Below are 13,912 nucleotides of genomic sequence, written 5' to 3'. Positions count from 1 at the left end.
TACACAGATAACTGTTATACTGGCATACCACTACCCACCACCGTCTTACCTCAGCACAGCCACTAGAATACTCCCCAGATCCCTTCTGTCGGTTCTCCAGCATTTTGTACCAGTCGGCGTCCTCCTTCTTCCAGGCAGGTACAGCGACCGGAGTAGCGCTGCTCTGGTTCCCTCCATGCCGGCATCTTGCTGCCTCTATTCTGCTCCCTGTAGGGCAGGCATCTCAAACTGCGGCCCTCCAGCTGTTGTAAAACTACAACTCCCACAATGCCCTGCTGTAGGCTGATACCTGTAGGCTGTCCGGGCATGCTGGGAGTTGTAGTTTTGCAACAGCTGGAGGGCCACAGTTTGAGATGCCTGCTGTAGGGTGTGCGCCACTCCCTCCATCCCTTAAAGGACCAGTGCGCACACCTTAGTCATTTGCATCCAATGGCTGGCCATGTGTATTTTAGGCACCTTCCCCTGTAGGTTCTAGTATGCTCGTGTCCTACAAAGATACGCCATTGTTCCAGTTTGACTGCCCATGTATCCACCACTGCCTGACCTGGATTTGTCCTTTACTGCATGACCTGACATCTGCCTGTTCCTCATTCTGACCCTGAGCTGCCTGCCCTGATCTTCAGATTGATTTTGGATTGCACAAACTCTGCCTGCCCGGACCTCAACTTGTCTCTGACTATGGTTTTGTGTTTGCCTGATCCCTTTGTGCTCCATACCAGTGTCTCTTGACCCCCATGGCTCAGCAGTCTCCCAAACAGAGACTACTCCAAGAGGTGGCAGCCTGGTGGTTCCCCTGCAGCGGTGAAGCCAAGAGGGCCACTTAGATAACACCCTTAGGAGTAGCCCCAAGTCAGATCTGTTCAGTAACCATAACACAGATTCTGAATACATGTCCAAAAGTCTTGCACTGGCTCACTATTGTGTTTTACGGCATGTTGCAGTATAAATACAGTATATTGTGCCCATTGGAAGTAATGAAGCCGAAGACGGAAAGCACAGTATTACTGTATATTTTACATTGTGCTGATTATTCAGATGAGGTAAAACATTTCATTTTTCACATCCTTAATAAACTCAACGACAAGAAACAGCAGAAACACATAGAGCCACCATAACAGATTCCAATACAAAGAGTCACAGGATCAGGACAGGCCGTTCTGTGCAGCGACAACATTTTTGTGATGTTACAAAATGTAGTAAAAAAATAAAAACTAAATTATATCCATATGACCGGTAGGCCATTGGCACCCCTGTATTTAAAATTTAAAAAAAAATTTACAAGGCACCACACAACAATTTTAAATAATGCAATATTTCTGACACGTCCATGACTTTTTTTTTGTACTGTGTAAACTCAGAGATGTTAAGGCATGTATATGTGCAAAATATAACACTACAAATCAGACTGGCATTGACAACTGACACGGTTTACAGGACAATCCGCTCCGGTAAAAATACACAGTGACGTTATAGTAGACACAGTACAGTGACCATGTTCACTGAGACAAGCTAAATATGGCCCTTTGTTAGATAACTTCTGTTGTTTTTTTTATTTAATAAATAGATCATCTTCCTGCTAGGTGATTTTTCCTAGCAGTAAAGACTTGAAAAAAGCAAGAATAGACCTTTTTTGTGTGTCTAAATAATAGTGCCAAAATCAGTCTTTTATTCGAAATCTGTCTTCATGTAGAAAAGTCCATATCAAGGTGTTGACCAATTCTGCCTGATCTTGCTGAAGCCAATGGCTGCCTTGTGACAAGACTGATAGCTGAAAGTAATTCTTCACATAAACTCTGGTTAGTTCGGCCATCTCCACTTCAACAAACGCATCGTGTTCTCCCCATAGTAGCAGAGTTGGCATGGTCACCTGGTGATGCTTTAATGGTAGGCAGCTACATGGAGCAAAAAAAAACAAAAACAGAACAGAAGTTACTTTTCTTCGAGAAATTCAAGTATTCTTACTATACAGTACAAGCTCTGCCAGATGTAAGCTAGCTAGTCTATGAGTCAATTTTCGACCTTTTAGACAGGCCTTAAGAGTTAAGACATGACTGGGATAATAATTAAGCCAGCATCTCATCTGCAGACAACTGTTTTGGGGTGATTGCCCCTCATCAGTGCAGAGCAGAGAGTACTGGCTTAACTGGGTGAGAGGTCTAGGTCAGGATTTGAGGAATACAATATCTCCATATAGAGAGGTCCTAAGCGGCGTGGGGAGTTTTATGGGCCAGGCAAAATTCCTCTGAAACTCTGTGAAGAGTGTACACAAATGAGCTCTTAGCAAGCTCTGCCTCTAATGCTATCAGATATAAGGCAGCTATCCTATAAGTCAAGGTTCTACCTTTTAAGAGGTCTTGAGACATGACTTGGATAATAATGTAGCCAGCATCTCATCTGCAGACAGCTGTTCCGGGGTCTGTCTGCAGATGAAGTGCTGGTTTCATTTTTATCAAGTCATGTGTCAAGACTCATTTGCATACCACCTTCCCAGAATTACAGAGGAGCATTGCCTGACACTATTTTAATTTAAATCCATCCCTTTGTTTGTGGGACAGTGAATGGGGCAAATATTTGGTGGAATTGTCCTCCAAAAGTGGGGGAAAGTGACAATGTATCTTGTAAAGCAAATACTAAATGGCACTTTATGGAAGCGCTCATTTGTATCTAGGAGACACGGGGAACGGTGAGTGTAGTACTGCTAGCGCTGGCTGTGCTCACTGCTCCTTGGTCTTCTTCTGGGCGTTGTGCTGTGTCCTTACATATAGTGTCTGGACATGCACATAGGCAAGCACTATGACCCGACGCTGTGCGAAGTCAGGTCACATCGCTGCACCAGCATGAGATGAGGGAGCAATGAGTGCAGGATGAGAACACAGTCCGGAGGAGGAGAGGTTTATTTTACTGTCTGATCTGAGGTCTGATAAAGATTTGGGGTCTGATTGGGGAATCGGATCTGAGGGCTGATATAGATTTCGGGTCTGATTTGAGGGCTGATAAAGATTGAGGTGTCTGATCTGAGGTCTGATGAAGACTGGGGGTCTAATTTGAGGTCTCATGAAAAACATTTTTTTTCTTATTTTCTGCCTTTAAAACCTAGGTGCGTCTTATGGTCAAGTGCAGATTATAAAGTAAAAAAAAAGGGTAATATCCCAGCAAATTTGGGACTGTTTGCAGCTCTGCAATGGGAGGTTGAACAAAAAAACACAATTCCTTTATTATAGGGCACCTCCAATGATGTTGCCAGCTGGGTCCCGGAATACGGAAACCTTGTCTGCAAGCTTAGCTCAGTAGTGGTGTGGATGCATTACGATCATGTGAAATCAACCTAACTACGGTTTTAGTAACATGACCCACGTCATAGGCTGATAAAAGTATGCACTCACCTGAAGATATTCCGATAATGGTTCAGAGGACCACTGAGGGCTCCTGGTTGGGAAAACACATAAAGGTATGCCTCCATGTCCTCCTCCGTGAATCTGGATTTGTGCCTCCAGATTCCAGTGGATTCACTAGTGAACAGATCTTTAAGGATCTACAAAACCAAAGAGAGTGCAGACACAATCACATATGTGTTCTAGGCATATTCCACCTAACTTTTAAAGTGCATCTGTCACCTACATACAGTGGAGGCAACCAGTATTCATGAGAATGCAGCCTATCAAGTCACTAGGAATCAGTGACCTCACTGAGTAACCCCATCTACAAGAACAACAGCAGTTCATCATATTTAGGATCCTTTATCAGTCTAGGTAAGTGACACTAAAACAGCATTAGGCCTATTCCTTTAACAGAATGATTTTTCTTTTCATATCTGCAATGCTATTTATCATGTGTGCTGTGTGGCTAATGATGGGTTACATGATCATAAATTATATTTGAGGCTACTTTCACATTAGTGTTTTTTTGCGGATTCGTCATGGATCTGCAAAAACGCTTCCGTTACAATAATACAACTGCATGCATCCGTCATGAACGGACCCTGTTGTATTATGTCTTCTATAGCCAGCCATGACGGATCAGTCTTGAACACCATTGAAAGTCAATGGGGGACGGATACATTTTCTATTGTGTCAGAGAAAACGGATCCGTCCCCATTAACTTACATTGTGTGCCAGAACGGATCTGTCTTGCTCCGCACCACATGGCGGACAGAAAAACGCTGCAGGCAGTGTTTTGGTGTCCGCCTCCAGAGCGGAATGGTGACTGATCGGAGGCAAACTGATGCATTCTGAGCGGATCCTTTTCCATTCAGAATGCATTAGGGCAAAACTGATCCGTTTTGGACCGCTTGTGAGATCCCTAAACGGATTTCACCACAAAAAGTGTAATAGCAATCAATCAAAAAGTAATATGCACCCTATAATAGTACCAATCAAACCGTCATCTCATCCCCCAAAAAAATGAGCCCCTACACAAGACAATCGCCCCAAAAATAAATAAAACGGCTTTCCGGATGTGGAGACACAAAAAAAAATATTTTTTTCAAATAGTCATATTTGGTATTGTCGCGTCCGTAACAACCTGCTCTATAAAAATACCACATGATCTAACCTGACAGGTGAATGTTGTAAATAACCCAAAAATTAAAACGGTGCCAAAACAGCTATTTCTTGTTACCTTGCCGCACAAAAAGTGTAATATAGAGCAACCAAAAATCATATGTACCCTAAAATAGTACCAACAAAACTGCCACCTTATCCCATAGTTTCCAAAATGGGGTCACTTTTTGGGAGTTTCTACTCTAGGGGTGCATCAGGGGGGCTTCAAATGGGACATGGTGTCAATAAAAACAGTCCAGCAAAATCTGCCTTCCAAAAACCGTATGGCATTCCTTTCCTTCTGCGCCCTGTCGTGTGCCCGTACAGCAGTTTACGACCACATATGGGGTGTTTCTGTAAACTACAGAATCAGGGCCATAAATAATGAGTTTTGTTTGGCTGTTAACTCTTGCTTTGTAACTGGAAAAAAAATATTAAAATGGAAAATCTGCCAAAAAAGTGAAATTTTGAAATTGTATCTCTATTTTCCATTAAATCTTGTGCAACACCTAAAGGGTTAACAAACTTTGTCAAATCAGTTTTGAATACCTTGAGGGGTGTAGTTTCTTAGATGGGGTCACTTTTATGGAGTTTCTACTCTAGGGTTGCATCAGGGGGGCTTCAAATGGGACATGGTGTCAAAAAAACTGTCCAGCAAAACCTGCCTTCCAAAAACCATATGGCGCACCTTTCACTCTACGCCCCGCTGTGTGGCCGTACAGTAGTTTACGGCCACATATGGGGTGTTTCTGTAAACGGCAGAGTCAGGGCAATAAAGATACAGTCTTGTTTGGCTGTTAACCCTTGCTTTGTTAGTGGAAAAAATGGGTTAAAATGGAAAATTAGGCAAAAAAATGAAATTCTCAAATTTCATCCCCATTTGCCAATAACTCTTGTGCAACACCTAAAGGGTTAATGAAGTTAGTAAAATCAGTTTTGAATACCTTGAGGGGTGTAGTTTCTTAGATAGGGTCACTTTTATGGAGTTTCTACTCTAGGGGTGCATCAGGGGGCTTCAAATGGGACATGGTGTCAAAAAAACTGTCCAGCAAAACCTGCCTTCCAAAAACCATATGGCGCACCTTTCACTCTACGCCCCGCTGTGTGGCCGTACAGTAGTTTACGGCCACATATGGGGTGTTTCTGTAAACGGCAGAGTCAGGGCAATAAAGATACCGTCTTGTTTGGCTGTTAACCCTTGCTTTGTTAGTGGAAAAAATGGGTTAAAATGGAAAATTAGCCAAATAAATGAAATTCTCAAATTTCATCCCCATTTGCCAATAACTCTTGTGCAACACCTAAAGGGTTAACGAAGTTTGTAAAATCAGTTTTGAATACCTTGAGGGGTGTAGTTTATAGAATGGGGTCATTTTTGGGTGGTTTCTTTTATGTAAGCCTCGCAAAGTGACTTCAGAGCTGTAGTGGTCCCTAAAAATTTGGTTTTTGTAAATTTATGAAAAATTTCAAGATTTGCTTCTAAACTTCTAAGCCTTGTAACATCCCCAAAAAATAAAATATCATTCCCAAAATAATTCAAACATGAAGTAGACATATGGGGAATGTAAAGGCATCACAATTTTTAGGGGTATTACTATGTATTACAGAAGTAGAGAAACTGAAACTTTGAAATTTGCAAATTTTTCCAAATTTTTGTTAAATTAGGTGTTTTTTGGTGCAAAAAAAATATTTTTTTTAACTTTATTTTACCAGTGTCATGAAGTACAATATGTGACGAAAAAACAATCTCAGAACGGCCTGGATAAGTCAAAGCGTTTTAAAGTTATCAGCACTTAAAGTGACTCTGGTCAGATTTGCAAAAAATGGCCTGGTCCTAAGGTGTAAAAAGGCTGTGTCCTTAAGGGGTTAAAATTGAAAATCTGCCAAAAAAGTGAAATTCTGAAATTTCATCTCCATTTCCATTAATACTTGTGGAACACCTAAAGGATTAACAAAGTTTGTAAAATCAGTTTTAAATACCTTGAGGGGTGTAGTTTCTAAAATGGGGTCATTTTTGGGTGGTTTCTATTATGTAAGCCTCACAAAGTGACTTCAGACCTGAACTGGTCCTGAAGTGGGTTTTGGAAATTTTCTGAAATATTTAAAGATTTGCTTCTAAACTTCTAAGCCTTCTAACGTCCCCAAAAAATAAAATGGCATTCACAAAATGATTTAAACATGTAGTAGACATATGGGAAATGTAAAGTAATAACTATTTTGGTCGGTATTACTATCTATAATAAAAGTAGAGAAATTCAAATTAGCAAATTAGCAAATTTTTTTGTACATTTGCCATTTTTTGAATAATAAAAATATTTTTTTTAACTCAATTTTACCACTGTCATGAAGTACAATATGTGACGAGAAAACATTCTCAGAATGGCCTGGATAAGTAAAAGCATTTTAAAGTTATCACCACATAAAGTGGTACACATGTCAGATTTGCAAAAAATGGCCTGGTCCTTCAGGACCCTGCCATTTTTCACCTTAAGTGGTTAAAGAGCTACGCACAATACTTGTAGCAACTTAGTGTGGTGGAGGTAACCAGCTATGAGGTAACTCAATGTATATACCGACTGATGTCATTTGTGAATGTATTAAAATAAGTGGATTGATCAAAAAAAAAAAAGCTAGCTCTTTAGTAAGAGAAAATTGTGGTTTAACCTGCCTTTTCACCAACATGAGGGCATTGCCAGCATTGTGGGCTTGAACCAGGTTGTGTGTCTAAGTGACTGGATACATTTATGACTGAGTACACATTATATGAAGCGACTGCAAAAGAAATGACCCCTAAAATTTTACTACAGTCAGTAAATTTGGAAGAACATTTCCTCAAATTAAAATAAAACATATCACTATTAAGTGGTTCATTGTGCTTTCAATTTAAAGAGGACCTGTCACCACTCCTGACGTGCCTGTTTAATAGCTTCATGCATCCCCCATGTAATAACAATTCTGGAGCATCTGTTCTTATGGCTCTTTGTTGTGCCATTCCTTTATTATTCCTAGCAGAATTGATTTCTAGCAGTCTGCAGTAAGGGTACAGAGGGGTGGTTGGGGGTGTGTACCTGCACAGACTCACTCTATCCAATCAGTGCTGTCATTTTCAGACTGTGCAGTTACACCCCCCAAATTGTTACCACCCCTCTGTATCCATACTGCAGACTGCTAGTAGAAATAATAAAGGAAAAGCACAAAATAGAGTCATAAGAATAGATGCTCCAAAATTGCTATTACATGGGGGATGCAAGGAGCTATTAAAACAGGCATGTCTGGAGTGGTTAAAGGTCCTCTTTAACAACTTTTTTGCTAGGTGAAGATAGGGACATCATAAAAGGGGGACCCCAGCTCAGGACCTCCTGCCATGACCCATAGCAGAGAGACATTAAGTGCACACTATCTGACACTGGCAACAGTGATTGAATAATGTCAGATTGTGCAGGTAACACCCATCTGGACCTTCACTGCAAAACGCTAGAGATTCATTCGTAACTTCTGGAAGGAATAATAAAGGAATGGCACAACATACTAGATGCTCCAGAATTGTTATTACATGGGAGATGCAAGTAGTCACTAACACAGACACGTCAGGAGAGGTGACAGGTCCACTTCAAAGCAAATCCAGTACCATGCAAAATTCAGTCCAATCTGTGATCTGTGTGCAGCTGGTTTTAGCACAGAATTCCCCCATGTACTAAAAATTCTGGAGCATCTATTCTTATGACTATGTTGTGCCATTCCTCTGTTATTTCTAAATGAAGTTTATGAATGAATTGTCAGAAGCTTGCATTAAAGGTACAGATGGGTGTTACCAGTCGCAGGTGTGTCCCTGATTGGACAGAGTCAGACACACCCAACAGTACTTTTACTGCAGACTGCTGGTAATTTTTTTGTAACCTTCTAGCAGGAATAATGCTGGAATGGCCCAGCACAGAGTCATAAAAATAGATGCTCCAGAATAGTTATGCAAGTAGTTACTAAGACATGTGAGGAGAAGTGACAGCTCCTCTTTAAGAGGATTTTGGGACTGTTGTCCAGTGCTGAGATGTGTAATAATGGTGCAAGGGAAGTATCATGATATAAGTTTACATTCACTACCCTAGAAAAGTTGGGTGCAAGCTATATGTTAGCTGTAAGATCAGATACTGCTAAGAAATGAACTGATAGTTTTCTTAACAATCTGACAGAAGAGGGAAACTCAAGGACTTACATTTACGGTAGTATTTTTTTTATTTTATGAAGAAATAAACTTAATGTGCACCAGCCATCTGGCACTTGCTCATCCTGTGCTATGTAAAATAATTAGGACACATCGATAAAACTGATTGGAAAAATAAACATTCTTTGTTCTTGCTAGGTTTTTGGAATAACAAAAGCCTTATATTAAACCATATTTTACATAAGGTGTTTCATTTGTGTGAATTAAAGTGGTTTCCGATCAGAACATTTATGGCATATCGGTAGGATATATCACAAATGTCAGATAGGTGTCCTCTGTCCTCCTTCTCCTTGACCTGTCCTCTGCCTTTGACACTGTCGACCACTCCCTTCTGTTGCAAACTCTCTTATCTCTCGGCATCACTGACCTGGGCCTCTCCTAGATCACATCATACCTCACAGACCGGACAGTTAGCATCTCCCACTCTCACACCACCTCCTCGTCTCATTCCCTCTCTGTTGGTGTCCCGCAAGGCTCTGTCCTAGGACCTCTGCTCTTTTCTATCTACACTTTTGGCCTGGGACAGCTCATAGAGTCCCATGGCTTTCAGTATCACTCTTGTGCTGACGACACTCAAATCTACCTCTCTGGTCCAGACATAACCACCTAGCAGGGAACTAATGGTAAGAACAGTTTTAATAGGGGGGATGCCGTGGACATAAGTGTGTTAATAGGTTAATAGGGTCAATCGGCGTGAAAGACTCCCTTTAAGCTAATAGCATTTATTTAAAAAAAAATAGTAAGTATCAAATATCCTAAAAAAACATCATAAAATTGTATAAAACATAAGACATAAAACATTAAACATGAAGCGTATGACATAAAACGGAAAAGGTAAAACGGAAAAGGTAGAAGCAGTAGCTCTGGGTCTGTGGATGTCGTAATCCTGGTTGTTTCAGTACTGATATTAGACAGGCTAATGGCTTAGGGATGTATTAAAAGACGATTCATTGATAATAACACATGTAGTTGTTAATATGGTTATTCAAAAGTTGTTTAAAATTGCGTCAATATCCGTCAAGGTATACTGTAGGGCTTGTACTCCTATTGATGACAACCTGTATGTAGTTTTACTAAGTAATTGTCAGTCAATTCAATATTGTGATCATAGCTTTATATACCGTTAAAGTAGTGTCGAGTCCGACACTTGGAAAGAGTTTGTATCCAAATCTGTGTTGGTTATTAGTAAAGTATTTCCAATGGGTATGGATGTCTCTCTATAGAGCGTTAGTGTCACTTATTTTGACATAATGTTAGGGGTTTGTTTGTTATTCAGCTGTCTCTACTCACAAGAGACTGGGTTTCGCTTACTACAGGGGCGTCCCAAATGTAGTACAGCTACTCACCCGACCCCGAAGATTATACTCTGTTATGCGGTGTATTCCGCGCTCAGGATCGGCGTCTCACGTTGTATGGCTGTGGTCACGTGACTTGGCTTTGTTCACGTAACGGAGGCAGGAGAACGTTTCTCTCTCTTTGTTTAAGCCGCCTTGTCCTCTTTCAAATTACACTTTGGTCCTGCAGGTAAAGCTGGGTAGTTTGGATTCTTGTCCAGACGCGTTTCAAGGTGTCCTCACCTCTTCACCAGTGGCTTTAAATGAGATCCAAACTATCTGCCCTTTTTATATATTGCTCATGGTTCCACCAAAAACCTGGATTTATGGAGGATGGTAAACTCTGGTCAGGGTTTTTGGGTGACATACACCTTTTTCTTCATAATAGATGTAAACATGCTCCATTGAGAGAGCTGAAATGCTGCATTGCTTTGGGGTGTGAATAAACATCACTGATATTTCACTACAAGACCGGAGTGCTGCCCATTTTTTTGTTACTTCTATACATATATATATATATATATATAGGAGTACAAGCCCTACAGTATACCTTGATGGATATTGACGCAATTATGAACAACTTTTGAATAACCATATTAACAACTACATGTGTTATCATCAATGAATCGTCTTTTAATACATCCCTAAGCCATTAACCTGTCTAATATCATTAACCTATTCAATATCAGTACTGAAACTACCAGGATTACAACATCCACAGACCCAGTGCTACTGCTTCTACCTTTTACGTTTTACATTTTATGTCATACGCTTTATGTTTGATGTTTTATGTCTTATGTTTTATACAGGGGCATAGCTATAGGGGGTGCAGAGGTAGCAGTCGCTACCGGGCCCAGGAGCCTGAGGGGCCCAAAGACCCTTGTCCCACATAAGAAGACACTGGTATTATAGAAAATGTATGCAAGTTACACCTCTGGCTGGACAGAAGGGGTTAGGTTAAGAATTTGGTATGGAAGGGGGGGGGTGCAGTTAAAATTTTTGCCTCATGCAGCACGAAGGTTTGAGGGAAGAGGGGGTCCAAGCTGAACTCTTGCACCAGGGCCCATGAGCCTTTAGCTATGCCCCTAGTTTTATACCTACATTTTATGATGTTTTTTTATGATATTTGATACTTACTATTTTTTGAAAATAAATGCTATTAGCCTAACGTAGGAAACACAGTTGGCGAGTGCCTGCTATTCAGTTATATAAGGATTTTTCTTAAGGAAGTGACCAGGTGAACCACTTTTTAGGCAGAGCACCATTACCACAGTGATAGGAGGGGTGAGCCACTATAAACTAAAGTAAGTTTGTCCCCTATGCCTACCTGCCCAGCCAGCCCATGTAGAAGGGCCATCACCATGACTCTCACATCAAAAGATCTTGGAGTATCAGGTATTGCTTACAGATGCTAAAGGTGTAATTAGATGAACTAATGTTCGTCCAGATTATCAGGAACGACCGTTCCTGCGAGCACTAGTTACTGATAATCTAAATGTGCCGCCGATCACCCGATGAATGAGTGAAATGCTCGTTCATTGGGTAATCCTAACATTCAGGCAAGCACCACCGATCATGGCTTCTGGACAGCCGATCATGCGGTCTAAACAGAGATCTGCTGCCCAGAAACAATGATTCTCTCGGGGACGAGAGATCGCAATAGCCAAATGGTGCATGTAAATGCAGAGGTCTCCTTCACTGAGTGAGCACGGACTTTCGAGAAGGAATGCATCCTTCCCAACAATCGTCCGCTGCATCGGCCCATCTCAACTCGCCGTACATGCCTTAAATAGGGCAGTGGACAAAGGCAACAAAATGCAATGTGAAAATAAGGTAAACTGTAGGATATCATAAAATGCAAGGGGTGTAAAGGACCCAAGCATTGGTCATAAGTGGGACTTAGAAGAACAAAGAGAAGACAGGTCAAAAGAAGAGATGGAGAGACCTGAAGTGTGTGAAGTGTCCATGACTTTAATGGGTCCATTCACACGTCCGTTTTTTCTTTCCTGATCTGTTCCGTTTTTTCAGGAACAGATCAGGACCAGATCTGGACCCATTCATTTTCAATGGGTCCTGGAAAAAATCGGACAGCACAATGTGTGCTGTCCGTTTCCGTTGTTCCGTTCCGCATGTCCGTTTAAATATAAAACATGTCCTATTCTTGTCCTGAAAAATCGGATCCTGGTACAATACAAAGTCAATGGATCCGCAAAAAACGGATGACATTCGGATGTCATTCCGTATGTCATCCGTTTTTTGCGGATTCCGTTCCTGGAAACACATAACAAATTTTTTATTTTATTTTTTCTATTTTTTTTCAAAGAAATCCAAACAACTTTATTTGATTATTGAAATGTATACATGTTCCCGTTTTTTGCGGATCCGCAAAAAACGGATGACATACGGAAACATTTTCAGGAACAACGGATCCGCAAAAAACGGACCGTTTTTCAGGATGAAAAAAAACAGGACGTGTGAATGGACCCTAATTGTTACTATTTATATTAAGGATTATATTGTAATTTTTTATCAAGTTGAATAATTTAAATTGTTGTTTATAAATACAGAATTGTCTCTCTACATGCATTTCATCCTTTCTGGTTCCATCTCATTTGTTGCACCTAATCTTTGGAACAGAGCCAGTAAGAGGGTGGACAATACACATTATACTCACATATCTAATAACTCTTACACGTTTCCAGTAAATCAATACAACTACAAAGCTATGAGTCATGCAGCGGTTTTCCATTTCCAATATGATAAACATTTAACCATGAAAAGGGAATGTAAAGAGGCAATGTTATGCCCAGAGCACATTATGTATCGGATATATGAGCTGTAAAATGGATATGGAAAGGCTGGCTGCTGTAAACGCTTCTGTAGATATTTGGATTAATAGCATTTTCAGTGGTATCTCTAATGACATCTGTAATGTAAGAGTCCGGGTTAGCTCACCTTGTAGTCATTTACAGTATACATGAGTTCAGGGAACCAAGGCATTTGGAAAAAGAAGTAGTAACCGGATTTAATCAATTGTGAAGGGTGTTGTAGAATATATTCTGAAACAAAAATGTCCATGAATTATTTCTTACACCTCTGCTAAGTAGTTTTTATACAGTACAGAAAAATGCGTGGAAACTTGCATTTTACATTAGGCAAAGGAATCAATCACAATGTAATATCACAATGTGCAAAGTTGTGTTATATTCGCTGCATTCTCATATGTTCATATGTAAATGAATGGCTTAAAGGGGGTCTGTCCCCATCTCTGTAGTGCTCTCTCTGAGGGCAGGATAAGGTACTAACAAACATGCTGATTCCAGCGCCGCCTTTTTTGTATGTGTACATAAAATATTTTTTAAGAAATGTACCCTTAAAGAGCAGCAGCGCTGGAATCCTGCTTTGAGGAAGCAGTCCAAATGTTCATGAGCTGTGGGGATAGCCCCGCCCAGTCCTGCGGGATAGATCCACCCAGCCCCGCCTCCTTCCAAATGATTGACACCACTCTGTTTATTACTGTGAATACAGGGACCAGTGTCAATCACTGGCAGGAGGGTGGGGTTGGGCATAGATATGGATATCAGGAAATAAAAACTTCTTAAAGGGGTTGTCTCATCTCAGACATTGGCAGCATATCGCTAGGATATGCCCCCAATGTTTGATAGGTGCAGTTCCCACCTCTGGGACCCACACTTATCTTTAAAACGAAGCCCAAAAAGTGCCAGTGGGCGTCCGCCATCCATTCATTCCTATGGGAGCGCTGAAAATAGCCGGCTATTTTCGGCAGTCCCATTGAAATGAATGGGAAGCACGGCCACTGCTCT

The 13,912-nt window shown here is 40.9% G+C and overlaps 1 protein-coding gene across 1 annotated transcript in view; it reads right to left on the bottom strand.

The window, feature by feature from the left end:
- Positions 1-1,085: 1,085 nt before the first annotated feature.
- The window catches only part of EPHX4 (epoxide hydrolase 4), an 80,319-nt gene continuing 67,492 nt past the window's right edge, over positions 1,086-13,912 (bottom strand). The window contains exons 5-7 of the mRNA XM_044302436.1: positions 13,044-13,147; positions 3,384-3,532; positions 1,086-1,892 (exon numbers count right to left, since the gene is read on the bottom strand). Coding sequence (XP_044158371.1) covers positions 1,658-1,892; positions 3,384-3,532; positions 13,044-13,147 — 488 coding nt within the window. The 3' untranslated portion in view covers positions 1,086-1,657. The remainder of the gene's footprint in view (positions 1,893-3,383; positions 3,533-13,043; positions 13,148-13,912) is intronic.

The sequence above is a fragment of the Bufo gargarizans genome, chromosome 7 (assembly GCF_014858855.1).
Source record: "Bufo gargarizans isolate SCDJY-AF-19 chromosome 7, ASM1485885v1, whole genome shotgun sequence".
Lineage (NCBI taxonomy): Eukaryota > Metazoa > Chordata > Amphibia > Anura > Bufonidae > Bufo > Bufo gargarizans.
This window is presented reverse-complemented; position numbering and strand designations above follow the sequence as displayed.